The 14,351-nt window shown below is 26.8% G+C and overlaps 3 protein-coding genes across 3 annotated transcripts; all 3 read right to left on the bottom strand.

Moving 5' to 3' along the window:
- Nucleotides 1–1,495: 1,495 nt before the first annotated feature.
- FPOAC1_011760 (uncharacterized protein) lies at nt 1,496–2,365 on the bottom strand (the record flags this gene model as incomplete). The annotated part of the gene is made up of 1 exon (XM_044856127.1): nt 1,496–2,365. The coding sequence occupies one exon, from the start codon at nt 2,363–2,365 to the stop codon at nt 1,496–1,498; it is 870 nt and encodes a 289-aa protein (XP_044703440.1).
- Nucleotides 2,366–9,989: 7,624 nt separating this feature from the next.
- On the bottom strand, nt 9,990–10,883 carry FPOAC1_011759 (uncharacterized protein; the record flags this gene model as incomplete). The annotated part of the gene is made up of 1 exon (XM_044856126.1): nt 9,990–10,883. The coding sequence occupies one exon, from the start codon at nt 10,881–10,883 to the stop codon at nt 9,990–9,992; it is 894 nt and encodes a 297-aa protein (XP_044703439.1).
- A 74-nt stretch (nt 10,884–10,957) lies between these two features.
- On the bottom strand, nt 10,958–12,348 carry FPOAC1_011758 (uncharacterized protein; the record flags this gene model as incomplete). Its single annotated transcript, XM_044856125.1, has 4 exons — nt 10,958–11,047; nt 11,106–11,177; nt 11,213–11,608; nt 11,698–12,348. The coding sequence occupies 4 exons, from the start codon at nt 12,346–12,348 to the stop codon at nt 10,958–10,960; spliced, it is 1,209 nt and encodes a 402-aa protein (XP_044703438.1).
- Between the last annotated feature and the right edge of the window lie 2,003 nt (nt 12,349–14,351).

Here is a 14,351-nt window from a genome sequence, read left to right as displayed (position 1 = left end):
GGAGATGAAGTGGGCCATCGAAAGCCTTCGTTCAAGTGATTCTTTACGACTAGCTACCTAGTAGGTACCTTAGTACTCAGAGTTACTATATAAAGCATTAATATTTGGTTTATAATCGGACTACCAATATGCATATACTCAACACTTCTTCAATAAATCCAATTATTGGATTCTTTCGCCGGGATGTTCCTTTATATGAAGTACCACTAAGATTAGAGTGCTGGTACTGTAGTGTAGGTTAGTAGGTAGTAGGTAACTTCTGACGCTAGGTGATCATATCATCCCGGACGCTAGGTCGGGCGTCATGGAATCCCCAGCTCCACCTAACATACCTACCTAGGTACTAATGTACATACCTAACCACAACCGACCGTGGACAGTCTAAATTATAATTTTACCTTTTTCGATTCTTAAACTTCGAGGAACACCCACATCAAGTAATGCATTCTGTTTGCCAGGTGCGGGTAAGCCTCAAAAGCTAACAAGCGATGTATACATCCATAGTACTGTACGCTATTCTTGCACACTCGTTTTATCACTTACACATTACTACCATAGCGTATCCGTAGCACGCTTTGACATAACGGAGGCCTCGTCCTTCAACCTCAAGTAACCAGCAAACGTAGATGATTCATACCGGAACTTCTTGGCAAAATGCATCTCGGCTACCAAAAAAACGGAATCGACATTGGTACCATTCCCAAATGACCCGATGATTCCGGCAGTCCACTAAAACCAACAGATGTTAAAGATCACAAGACACCTTCCTTCAGTCTCTATCATGGCCGTATGACTCGAAATGCAAGGGTTGTAAGGTGAAGGTCTCTTCGGACATAGCAAGTGGTGTATAAGACCCGCTCATCAAGGTCTTTTCGTACTGCATTCACCCGACACTCATTCTTATGCCCACGTTTGTTCGCATGGCACATTATTAATTCTCTGGTTTTTGTAATGTGCTGGTCCACACCACCGCGCTCACTTGTAATGTATATACTACGAAACATGGACCAGGCGAAATAAAACCATGTCGTACGATACTGATAGAAAAGCCAGGACTGGGTCTTTCTCCTCATGTTTACAAGGATAGAGACCTATCAAATCCCAACCGGTCACATTCTCCACTGGGTTATCTATCTAGTCACTTGGTCATGGTTAGGAATAGCTCACATAGTATTTCGGCGACGGAGTGGTCCATTCAAAACTTAATGACGAGGATGAAAGGTTCTGCGGTGCCAAGACGATGCTCTCATTTCATTTTGTCAAGTTGTGGCCGAATCTCTAATAAATCTTGTCACTTTCAACACAACCATCTGCCTTTGGTAAAGAAATGATGACCTTCCTTTCTACTAACCACAGCCAATAGGTGTTTACCTATGTAGAAAAGACAGTTTATGTGTCAATATGTATATGTATACAACGGGAAGGAACGGAACATCCTGTCAAGGTACCCAATGTGATCCTTGAAAACGGCATTCTTGCCTCAGAGCCCACCGCCTCACAGCGACGACCGACTATCTGCAATCATCCTCCATTTCTCACCATCATGAGCCACACGACCCTCGCCTTCCAGCTTGCCCAAGATTTGCAAAACACCGCCACAAGCAGCTGGATAAAGATCCCTTGACACATCTTTGTAGATGACTTGAACCAACTCCATCGCCGTCCACGCCGACCACGATGCGGGGTCATTAGTTTCTAAGTCTCCCGGTCCGGTTTTCAGGGTCCGAACAACCTGTTCCTCCCGCTGTCGTCGATGTGCAATATATTCTACAATCTTGGCTGGTCCATTCTCTATTACTGGCCCATGTCCGGGGTACGCTCGGCCTTTGAAAAGAGGTTTCATTTCTTCAAGGCTCCGAAGATATGTGACCAGATCCTCAAAAACAGCTGTGCCCTGACCGAGGACGTTGTCAGCAGTAAACATTGCATCTTCCTCTTCAAGCACGAATACCACATGATCGCTGGTGTGTCCTGGTGTATATGCAGCTGTCAAGGTTGCACCCTCGACTTCAAAGCGCTGACCGTGCTTTATGTCGAGCTGTCCATCGCCGGGAGTGTGCTTGTAGATTCTCGTCTGAGGAGAGGTACTCAGGAGATCTTTAATGCCGCCAGTATGGTCATGGTGCCAATGCGTGATTAAGGCAGTGTCGATGGTTGCATTCTCCCGCTGCAGTATCTCGCGAACCGAAGTGATCCAAGCCTTGCGCCCCTCGCCCGTGTCAATGAGGACTCGGCTTCGGCCTGTGCCAAGAAGGTAAGTGTTTGTACCCTGAAGAGTGAATTTGCCCGGATTGCCGCCCAGTATGCGTATGCAAGCAGGACTCAGACGCTCTACGGCTGGCAGAGCAATGAGTTGCGTTGCCATGATCTTTGAATTGTCAGACTGCTTGATGAGAACGCCTGAAAGAAATCAATGCGCTGATCGGGAGAGTGTCCGGAGTTGGAAGCCGTGGATCGCAGCCGACTTTTTGAAGGAGTGGCCCAGGAACAAGTCCCTGATTGTATTTTGTTCAAATGTGTTTGAGTCAGTTGCAATGTAAAGGTTTCTACTAATAACGCAAGCACTCGGAAGCACAGGTTGGCAAGTCATCCGGTTACACATACAAGGGCTGGGATGGTAAACCTCGGCTCAAGCTGTAACTCAGCTTTTGTGGCAGATGCTGCATTAGTAGCCAGCCCATTGTTCGACTGCAGGAGCAGCAATAAGCTTCCATCGCATCAATACCTAACTAAGTACCTACCTACCTACCTTTATTAAGGTACTAAGGTAAAGCTCCTGCAATGCTCATGGTGTACCAGAGTACTAACCTGGACTAGCAGTAAGAAATCCGCACTGAATGCCTGTCTCGACGCTGCTAGTGACTAATTATTTACACGGGCTAGTTACAGTTCCGTTAAAAAGTCCCGACCTGATAGAATTTCCCCACTAATAATTACTATCTTTAATGCTTTTTTAATAATATTTATAAAATAGCTATATTTTTTTACTATTTTAATAAAATTAATTTAAGTATTTAATTACTATATAATTTTTTAACTAGTTATTTTAAAGTTATATAGAGTTATATACTCTTATTAAACTACTATTAAAACTATTAATTAAGATTATACTTACTATAAGTAATTATTTATATTTACTTAGATAGTTATTATATAATATATTTATATAATATTTATTAATCCTTAAAGAAAGCCTTTAATTAAGCTTAAAACTTCTTATTAAACTTAGAATAATTATATAAAAAACTAATATTTTAAAATTCTAATAATTCTAATTAATTTTATTATTTTAATTATTATAATTAAATAGATAGCTAATTATTTATTATAAATTATTAAATAATTTAAATATTTTTATAATATAAATAATTATCTCTAGGTTTATAATTTAAAGTATATAATTACTTAATTATATTATCTCTAGAAATACCTTTTTTTATATTAATAATTTAATTTTTTAATTTAGTTTTTAATATAAAGTATTAAATTACTTTTTTCTATAAGATTTAATTAATATAATTTAATTTAATAAAGTATAAAAAGACTAAGATTTAATAATTAAATTAAATTAATATAATATTAAGCTTATTACTATATATACTATTAATTTTAATATTTTTAAGCTTTTTCTAATTAAAAGTTAATTAATATAAATCTTTAGCTTATTCTTTATTATTAATTAATATAATAATTAATTTTTCTTTATTATTATATTAATTATTATTTTTATAAACTAAGGCCTTAGGGCTATTATCTATAAGGTTAAAGCCTATTTAATAAGATATATTTATATAGACTATTAATAATTAGCTATTATTATATAAATAATTAATTAGAATAATTTATATATTATATTAACTTTAAATATTAGTATTAATAATTTCTTTATTTTTATTATTATATTATAAAAGAAAGAGAATTTTTTACTATTTATTTAAAGCTTATATTCTTATATAAAGTTTAGACTTATATTAAGTCTTATAGTATTATTACTTTTATTACTATTAATACTATTATATTATTATTAAATTTCTAAGCTTATAGCTTTATTTACTATAAGTTATATATTTTAATACTCTTATTAAAAATATTATTAAAATTACTATAATTATATTATATTTAAATTAATAGAAAGAAAGTAAATTATATAATTTTATTAATTTAATTATAATATAAGCTTTTATTTAATTTCTTTAAACTTTATATTAAACTCTTTTATATATATATTTAAAAAAAAGAATTACTTTTTTTTTTACTAAAGCTTAAGTCTTTTAAAAGCTATTTTATAAATTTAAAATTAAAAGATCTATATAAATTAAAAACTTAATATATTAAACTTAATTTTTTCTTAATAATTAACTTTCTTAATAAAATTATAATTAATACTTTTATATATATATAATTTTCTTTATTATATAAACTTTAATCTTAATAAAGTTTCTTTAATTTAGCCTTTATAATTAAACTTATAAGAAAGCTATTACTATTAAATATATTAAAATATTATAATTATTATAATCTCAGTTAATAAACTAGTTAATAATATACTAATAAAATCTTATAAAGTAAAATTAAAAGGTTATATAGCTAGATAATTTATATTAAGCCTTTAGCTTTAAGCTTTATTAATATTAATTTTAACTTTATAAACTTAACTTTTTTATTACCTATTTAATTATTATTAACCCTGCCTATTGCCTTTGCCCTTTATAATTATATACTTATAGTCTAAAGCTATAACTAGTATAGTCTATATACTATAACTTAAAGGCCTTAATTATAATTATTACTTACCTTTTTAATTATTTAAACTAGTTAATATATAAGTACTTATTATTATATATATTAATTTTATCTAGGAATTTCTCTTATATATATAATAAATCTATAGCTAGCCTTTTAATAAGCTTTTTCTTAAGCCTATATAGACTCTTTAGTATTATTTTTAGCTCTTAACTCTTTATATATAAAAAATAAAGCTTATAATTAAAAGCTATTAATTTAATCTTAATAAGGCTATTTATCTTTTTAATTATATAAAGATTAATAGCCTTTATATATAATTCTTTTAATATTATTATATCTTTATAAGATTTAATAAATATCTTAATAGTCTTAATATTAAAATTAAAAAAGTAATTATAATTAATAGGTTTTAATTTAAAGATTAATATTATATTATATAAGACTTATAAAAGTAATTAATAAGGTATTATAAGGGATTAAGATTAATTAATTATTATTTATATATAATTTAATAGAAGCTTTTTTATTTATTATTAATATTATAGAGTTTAAGTAATTACTTTATTAATTATATTTATATTAAAAACTTTATCTTAAGAGAAACTATATATAATTCTTTAATTTATATAAATAGATAAAGTATTATAAATAACCTTTAATAAAATTAAAAAGGTAAAAATAATCTTATAATTATATACTAAAAAAAAAAAATAATAATTATTATAATAAAAAGCTTTATTTTTATTAATTATATTAAATAGTATAATTTATTAAAGAATATAATCTCTTTAAAGTTACCTTTTAAATTATAATAATACTTATTAAATAAGTCTTTTTTCTTTATAACCCTAGATATATTATATATAAAGATTTAATTTTTATTTTTAATATATAATTATAAGATTACTTTTACTCTTTTTAATTTTATTAAAGGTTATTTATAATACTTTATCTATTTATATAGATTAAAGAATTATATATAATTTCTCTTAAGATATATAAAGATTTAAAGAAATAGAAAAAAATATAAAAATCTATAGTTAAATATTATTAATATTACTTTATTTTTTACTTTAATTAGCTAATTTTAATTTATTAAAATATACTTTAATAAAGTTATTAAATTATATAGCTTATTAAAGGTTAATTAACTAGCTTAACTTAAGGCCTTAAGGGTTAAATAGTAATTTTAGCCTTATTAATTTAAGTAATTATATAATATAATAGTATAATATAATAATATTTTAATTATAATTAAATTAACTTAATATACTATATATTAAAGATAAGATATCTTATTTAATTATTTTATTATTTTTTATTATAGTTATTATATTAAATAAAAGTAAAGAAAAATAATTATATTATTTTAAATTCTATTTATATATTTATTTTAATATTAAGTTTTTATTAAATCTTATTAAATTATATAGCTTTATAGCCTTATTACTCTTTTTATTATTCCTTTTTATTATTTTTATATTAAATTTATTAAGAAAGTTATTTTTCTTTTAAATTATATTAACTTTTAAAAATTAAATTCTTTTTTTTAATATATAATTATAAGATTACTTTTACCTTTTTTAGTTTTATTAAAGGTTATTTATAATACTTTATTTATTTATATAAATTAAAGAATTATATATAATTTCTCTTAAGATAAGGTTTTTAATATAAATATAATTAATAAAGTAATTATTTAAACTTTATAATATTAATAATAAATAAAAAAGCTTTTATTAAACTATATAAATAATAATAACTTTTTCCTCTTTTAACCTTAATTAATTAATAAGTTTATTACTTATTTAAAATATTTATAGAGTTAATTAATTTTAATTCCTTATAGTATTTTATTAATTACTTTTATAAAACTTATATAATATAATATTAATCCTTAAATTAAAACCTATTAATTATAGCTATTTTCTTAATTTTAATATTAAAACTATTAAGATATTTATTAAGTCTTATAAAAATATAATAATATTAAAAGAGTTATATATAGAAACTATTAACCTTTATATAATTAAAAAGATAAATAGCCTTATTAAGATTAAATTAATAGCTTTTAATTATAAGCTTTATTTCTTATATATAAAAAATTAAAAGTTAAAAATAATATTAAAAAGTCTATATAAAGTTAAAAAAAAGCTTATTAAAAGGCTAGTTATAAGTTTATTATATATATAAAAGGAATTTTTAAATAAAATTAATATATATAATAATAAGTATTTATATATTAATTAGTTTAAATAATTAAAAAGGTAAATAATAGTTATAAATAAAGTCTTTAAGTTATAGCTAGAGATAATAAGTAGGGTTAATAATAATTAAATAAATAATAAAAAAGTTAAGTTTATAAAGTTAAAGTTAATATTAATAAAGCTTAAAGCTAAAGGCTATTTTAATATAAATTATTTAACTATATAACCTTTTAATTTTACTTTATAAGATTCTATTAATATATTATTAACTAGTTTATTAACTAAGTTAAGTTTATTATAAAATAAAAGTTAATATTAATAAAGCTTAAAGTTAAAGGCTATTTTAATATAAATTATTTAATTATATAACCTTTTAATAACTAGCCCTTTAATAAGCTTTATCTTAAGCTTATATAAACTCTCTAGTATTATTTCTAGCTCTTAACTCTCTATATATAAGAGATAAAGCTTATAGCTAAAGGCTATTAATTTAACCTTAGTAAGGCTATTTATCTTCTTAATTATATAAAGATTAATAGCCTTTATATATAACTCTTTTAGTATTACTATATCTTTATAAGATTTAATAGATATTTTAATAATCTTAATATTAAAATTAAAAAAATAATTATAATTAATAAGTCTTAGTTTAAGGATAGTTAATATTATATTATATAAGACTTATAAAAATAATTAGTAAAATACTATAAGGGATTAAAATTAATTAACTTTTATCTTAATAAGATAATTAATAATAAATAGCTATAAATATCTTAAATAATTAATTAAGATTAAAAGAAAAAGAAGTTATTATTATTTATATAGTTTAATAAAAGCTTTTTTTATTTATTATTAATATTATAAAGTTTAAGTAATTACTTTATTAATTATATTTATATTAAAAACCTTATTTTAAGAGAAACTATATATAATTCTTTAATTTATATAAATAGATAAAGTATTATAAATAACCTCTTTATTAAAAATATTATTTAAATTACTATAGTTATATTATATTTAAGTTAATAAAAAGAAAATAAATTATATAATTTTATTAATTTAATTATAATATAAGCTTTTACTTAGTTTTTAAACTTTATATTAAACTCTTTTATATATATATAAATTTCTTTATTATAATTTTAACCTTAATAAAGTTTCTCTATAAATTAAGCCTTTATAATTAGATTTATAAGAAAGCTATTATTACTAGATATATTAAAATATTATAATTATTATAATAAAAAGCCTTACCTCTATTAATTATATTAAATAGTATAATTTATTAAAAAATATAGTCTTTTTAAAGTTATCTTTTAAATTATAATAATACTTATTAAGTACATTTTTTTTCTTTATAACCCTATATATATTTTATATAGAGATTTAAAAAAATAAAAAGAAATATAAAAGTCTATAGTTAAATATTACTAATATTACTTTATTTTTTATTTTAATTAATTAATTCTAATTTATTAAAATATACTTTAGTAAAATTACTAGACTATATAGCTTATTAAGGGTTAATTAATTAGCTTAATTTAAGGCCTTAAGGATTAAATAGTAATTTTAGCCTTATTAATTTAAGTAATTATATAATATAATAATATAATATAATAATATTTTAATTATAATTAAGTTAACTTAATATACTATATATTAAAAGTAAGATATTTTATTTAATTACTTAATTATCTTTTATTATAATTATTATATTAAATAAAGGTAAAGAAAAATAATTATATTATTTTAAATTCTTTTTATATATTTATTTTAATATTAAGTTTTTATTAAATCTTATTAAATTATATAGCCTTATAGCTTTATTGCCTTTTTTATTATTCTTTCTTATTATTCTTATATTAAGTTTATTAAGAAAGTTATTTCTCTTTTAAATTATATTAACTTTTAAAGACTAGCTTAATAGCTATATAATTATTATTAATAACCTTTAATAAAACTAAAAAGAGTAAAAATAATCTTATAATTATATATTAAAAAAATAAATAAATAATCTTTTAACTCTACTTTATAAGATTTTATTAATATATTATTAACTAGTTTATTAACTAGGTTAAAGATTTATATTAATTAATCTTTAATTAAAATAAGTTTAAAAATATTAAAATTAATAATATATATAATAATAAGCTTAATACTATATTAATTTAATTTAATTATTAAGTCTTTGTTTTTTTATATTTTATTAAATTAAACTATAATATATAACTAAGATTTTAATTATTTTATAAAGAAATAAAATACTTAAGAATAATAAATTTTAATAATAAAATAATATTATAAGGCTATAAGGCTATAGTTTTTAATAAGGTTTAATAAAGTTAACTTTATATTAAAAAATAAAAGCTTTATTAAAATTATAATAATATTATATACTTTCTTTTTCTTTATTTAATAAGATTATTAAAAAAAAAATATAAATTATCCTATAGTTAATTATTAAGAAAAAGTTAAATTAAGTTTATTTATTTATTTATTTCTTTTATTTATTTTTTTAATATATAATTATAAGATTACTTTTACTCTTTTTAATTTTATTAAAGGTTATTTATAATACTTTATTTATTTATATAAATTAAAGAATTATATATAATATCTCTTAAGATAATATTTTTAATATAAATATAATTAATAAAGTAATTACTTAAACTTTATAATATTAATAATTAATAAAAAAAGCTTTTATTAAACTATATAAATAGTACTCGTTGGCTAGCCGGGAGGGGGTGCCAACTAAGCAAGCTTAGTTGGCCACAAAAGTATGAGACAAGGCGAAAAGTGTGAGACATCCCGGAAGATGCCCACTTGGCGTGATTTGCACCAAAATACCATTTTTTTCAATCAAATGACACTCAAATCTTGTCAAAATAGGCTCAAACTGATGAAAAGGCGTAGTTTGAAGCTTCTATTGATTTATTGGCTATTTCAGAGTGGGAGAAATGACTGCGACGGCTCTGGTGATGCTCTGGCAAGGGAAACAGCTTCCCTGCCAAAATGTGCCGTATATCTGTTTTCTTAGCCAATAAGGCTATCTTCTTGTGCCGTTCTTATTCCCCTGATGATATCACGAAGTGACTCATGAAGCTGCGTGTGGTGTTGATAGGGACAAGGAGTTGAGGGAAGTGTAGGTAGTGATGACTCAGAGTCAGGTGCACAGGGCGGCGATGAGGGCATCTCGACTTCGCTGCCGCCGGCGACTTCAATTACAGGAAGAATCTCGTCTTCTTCATCCATTTCCTCGTGCTCGTGTGCTTGTGTGAGGTTGAAAGTGACCGTATCATCACTGTGAGGGAGGCCGGTGAGATCAACGGCGCTGAGGGGCTTCGCGGCATACTGTGCCTTGCGGATAGCTTCACGCACATCATCAGGGAGTTGTGTATCTATCATATAGCCGTCAGTCTCTTCTTTCAGTGCTTGAGTCATTTGTGAACGCTGTGTATCCATAGATAAATAGTCATATTGCTTCCCTGTGTGCTCCAACCACTGCTTGAACTGCAGCCTCTTTGGTATGCCGTTGACGATAACTTCTTTATTCTCTCGCCACTCATCCTTGAGGCGGTTCATCTCCTTGATGATGACAGATCGTGTGAATCGTATACCCTGCTTATGTTGCTTCTTCTTATCGTCGGCGATAGCCTCCTCTTGTTGATCTCGCAGATCTTGCAGCGATACTGTAGGAATAAGGTCAGAGACAGTCTTTGCGCGGCGGCCTCGCTTTCTCTCGTGATACCGCTTTTCGATGCGAGTTCTTCGATCATCCACGTACTTTTTGATAACATCCTCAAGCACCACAGCTTCATGAACGATGTTGCGAATGTGCCGGAGCCCTGCGAGCGTAGGAGAACTGAGGATATCGTGATATCGCTCGCCGATGGTCTCGGCGGTGCTAGAAGCGGCGTGAAATCGCATATCTGAGGGAAGAAGTGAGAAATGAGCAGGCGTGAAGGTCTTCTTCTTCTTGAGCTGCTTCCTGAGAAAATATTCTATGGCAGGTCGGTCTGTGGGAGGGTAGATGCCCGTTTTTGGAAGCCCGAGATGATGTGAGCGGCAGTGAAGCCTTCATTAAAGATCTCCTGATTTTGGTGAGAAAAGGGGCCTTTTTCGGTGAAGGCTGATTAAGAAGGCACATACCTGAAAAGCTCCTGCAAAGGCACGCCGGCCAAAGGTAAGATTTCCCTTCCGCAACGCCTCACGAAGCTTCTTCTGATGCGCTTCCTTCAGAATTGAAATACGCCTACATCCATCGGCTGGAGTATATGCGTTGAATGAGGCGGAAGAAATGCTACGAGAATATTGAACTTTATCATATATTCTCGTAATTCGAATGAGCCGTGGCCTGTGAAGCCGTCGATAACGAGCAGCCGCCATACAGCCTCATCATAAGGCCTCGCCGCGGGAGGCATATCGTGAGTAACCAAGCGGTTATTTGTATCCTGAAGGTGCTCATTACACCCAAACCACTCTTCAAAATCAAGCTGACGTTTCTGTACAGTAGCAGATTTCTCCCACGAGCATCGGTTGAAGTGCTTCGCCCACTCGAGCGTTATCGCCGCACTTGAGAATGCCGAGTCTGACTGAGCGAAGCGCATATCAGGATCGCCTTCAATGAACGCCCACTCAAGCGTTGGCAACGACTTGAAGATCAGCCAGGGGGCGTTGTTGCGCCGGCTGCGTTGCCTAAGCCGATGACTGTGCAAGTCTCGCGATCTTGCGGAGAAAATACCTCTGTTGCTGACTTCTTCTTGGTGCGTACAACGAGGCATTCCATCTTATCTCGTAGCATTCCGACTCTAACTCCTGCTTCATCTGCATTCCAGGTCTCTGATGCACCGATATTGTACTTCGTCATCACATCGCTGAGGCGTTGGAACCACTCCTTCGTATCATCAACGCCGCCTTCCTCATATTCGGCACGCGAAGCTTCTCTCGACTTCAATATCGATTTCGCAAGCTCAGGATGATCATCGCGGAAGCGAGAGTACCACATCTTGCTCACAGGTCTCGCATCAGGATCACGGCGGCGCCGCAGAGTAAGTGCTGCATCTTCTATTTCCCACTTGGAGGCAGGCAGGCCTGACTTTTCCATCCAGATGATATAACACACGATAGCTTCTTCTTCCTCATCCGTGAGTTGCCGCGGGCGCCCCATCTTAGGATCGACAACATCCTCATAATCTACGGTATTCGCAGCCTCAAGTCTCTTGAAGATGCGGCCGATAGATGCACGAGCAGAGCCGGCATATCGAGCTTCAGCAGCACGAAGAGTCAGTGGCTTCTTTCGGCGGCCGGCAGCATCACGATTGAGACCGCGGCGAAGTCGCTGGCGTGAAAGAACAACGGCCTGAGCAGCTCTCAGATTTGATTGTGAGGGCATAATTTTGATGGACGTGATATATGACTTTTTTACTGATTGATGTCCTAGAAATCATTGGTTTTGGCGGGCAAAAGTCATGATTTTGCGACAGCAGCCTGTGCGGGGTTGTCTCACACTTTTCGCCTTGTCTCATACTTTTGTGGCCAACTAAGCTTGCTTAGTTGGCACCCCCTCCCGGCTAGCCAACGAGTAATAACTTTTTTCTCTTTTAATTTTAATTAATTAATAAGTTTATAATATTACTTATTTAAGATATTTATAGCTACTTATTATTAATTATCTTACTAAGATAAATTAAGTTAATTAATCTTAATCCCTTATAATACCTTATTAATTACTTTTATAAATCTTATATAATATAATATTAGTCTTTAAATTAAAACCTATTAATAATAATTACTTTTTTAATCTTAATATTAAAACTATTAAAAGATTTATTAAATTATATAAAGATATAATAAAACTAGAAAAATTATATATAGAGGCTATTAATCTTTATATAATTAAGAAAATAAATAGCCTTATTAAGGTTAAATTAATAGCCTTTAATTATAAGCTTTATCTCTTATATATAAAAAGTAAAAAAGTAAAAATAATACTAAAGAGGCTATATAAGCTTAAGAAGAAACTTATTAAAAGGCTAGTTATAAGTTTATTATATATATAAGAGGAATGTTTATATAAAATTAATATATATAATAATAAGTATTTATATATTAATTAATTTAAATAGTTAAAAAGGTAAATAATAATTATAATTAAGGCCTTTAAACTATAATATATTAATTATAACTTAAGACTATAAGTATATAATTATAAAAAGTAATAATAAGTAGTAAGTAAAGTTAATAATAATTAAGTAATAAAAAAGTTAAGTTTATTATAAAGTTAAAGTTAATATTAATAAAGTTTAAAGCTAAAGGCTATTTTAATATAAATTATTTAGCTATATAACCTTTTAACTTTACTTTATAAGATTTTATTAATATATTATTAACTAGTTTATTAACTAGGAAAAGTTAAGTTTATTTATTTATTTTTTTACTCTCTATTAAAGCCTAAGTCTTTTTAATTTATTTATTTTGTTTTTTATTTTACTCTCTATTAAAGCCTAAGTCTTCTTAAAGCTATTTTATAAATTTAAAACTCTTTATTAAAACTACTAATACTTATAATTATAAGAGATTATAGTAATTATATAATATAGTAAGAGGTTAAGTATATAATTAAGTTTAATTATTTATAATATTAATAAAGCTTTTACTTTAGCTTTTTAACTTTATATTAAACTCTTAATTATATATATAAATTTCTTTATCTATAGACTTTAATTTAAATAAAGTTTCTTATAGTTTAAATTACTATAGCTAGAATATATTAAAAAGCTATTACTTAGAATACTTATATTTATCTTTAATTTTAAAAAGTAATTTACTTTTCTATAAGGCTAGTTTTACTTTTAATATAGTAATATATTATATTAAGTTATTATATTTCTTATTAAATCTACTATAAGTCTCCTTAAGGAATAAGGAAACTAGGGAATTATAGAATTTTATAGCTAAATATAATTAATATTATATTATCTTTAATTAATAATAATTATCCTATAGAGATATATTTTAGCCTTTTTATTATAAAGATATATAGACCTTAGAATTAAATTAAGGTTATATATAAGGCTTTAATAATCTAGCTATAGATATATTAGAAATACTATATATATTACCTAGCTATTAAGCTATTATCTTTTAACTAGATTATAAGGTAATATATAATTAATATTATAATTATAATTTAAATTAACTTAATATATTATATATTAAGGTAGAATAATTTATATTTTTTTCTTAATAATTTATTAAATAAAGAAAAAGAAAGTATATAATATTATTATAATTTTAATAAAGCTTTTATTTTTTAATATAAAGTTAACTTTATTAAACTTTATTAAAAAGTATAGCCTTATAGCCTTATAATATTATTTTATTATTAAAGTTTAT

This window comes from Fusarium poae, chromosome 4, assembly GCF_019609905.1.
Source record: "Fusarium poae strain DAOMC 252244 chromosome 4, whole genome shotgun sequence".
Lineage (NCBI taxonomy): Eukaryota > Fungi > Ascomycota > Sordariomycetes > Hypocreales > Nectriaceae > Fusarium > Fusarium poae.
Note: the sequence above shows the minus strand (reverse complement) of the source record. Positions and strands in the feature narration are given on the sequence as shown.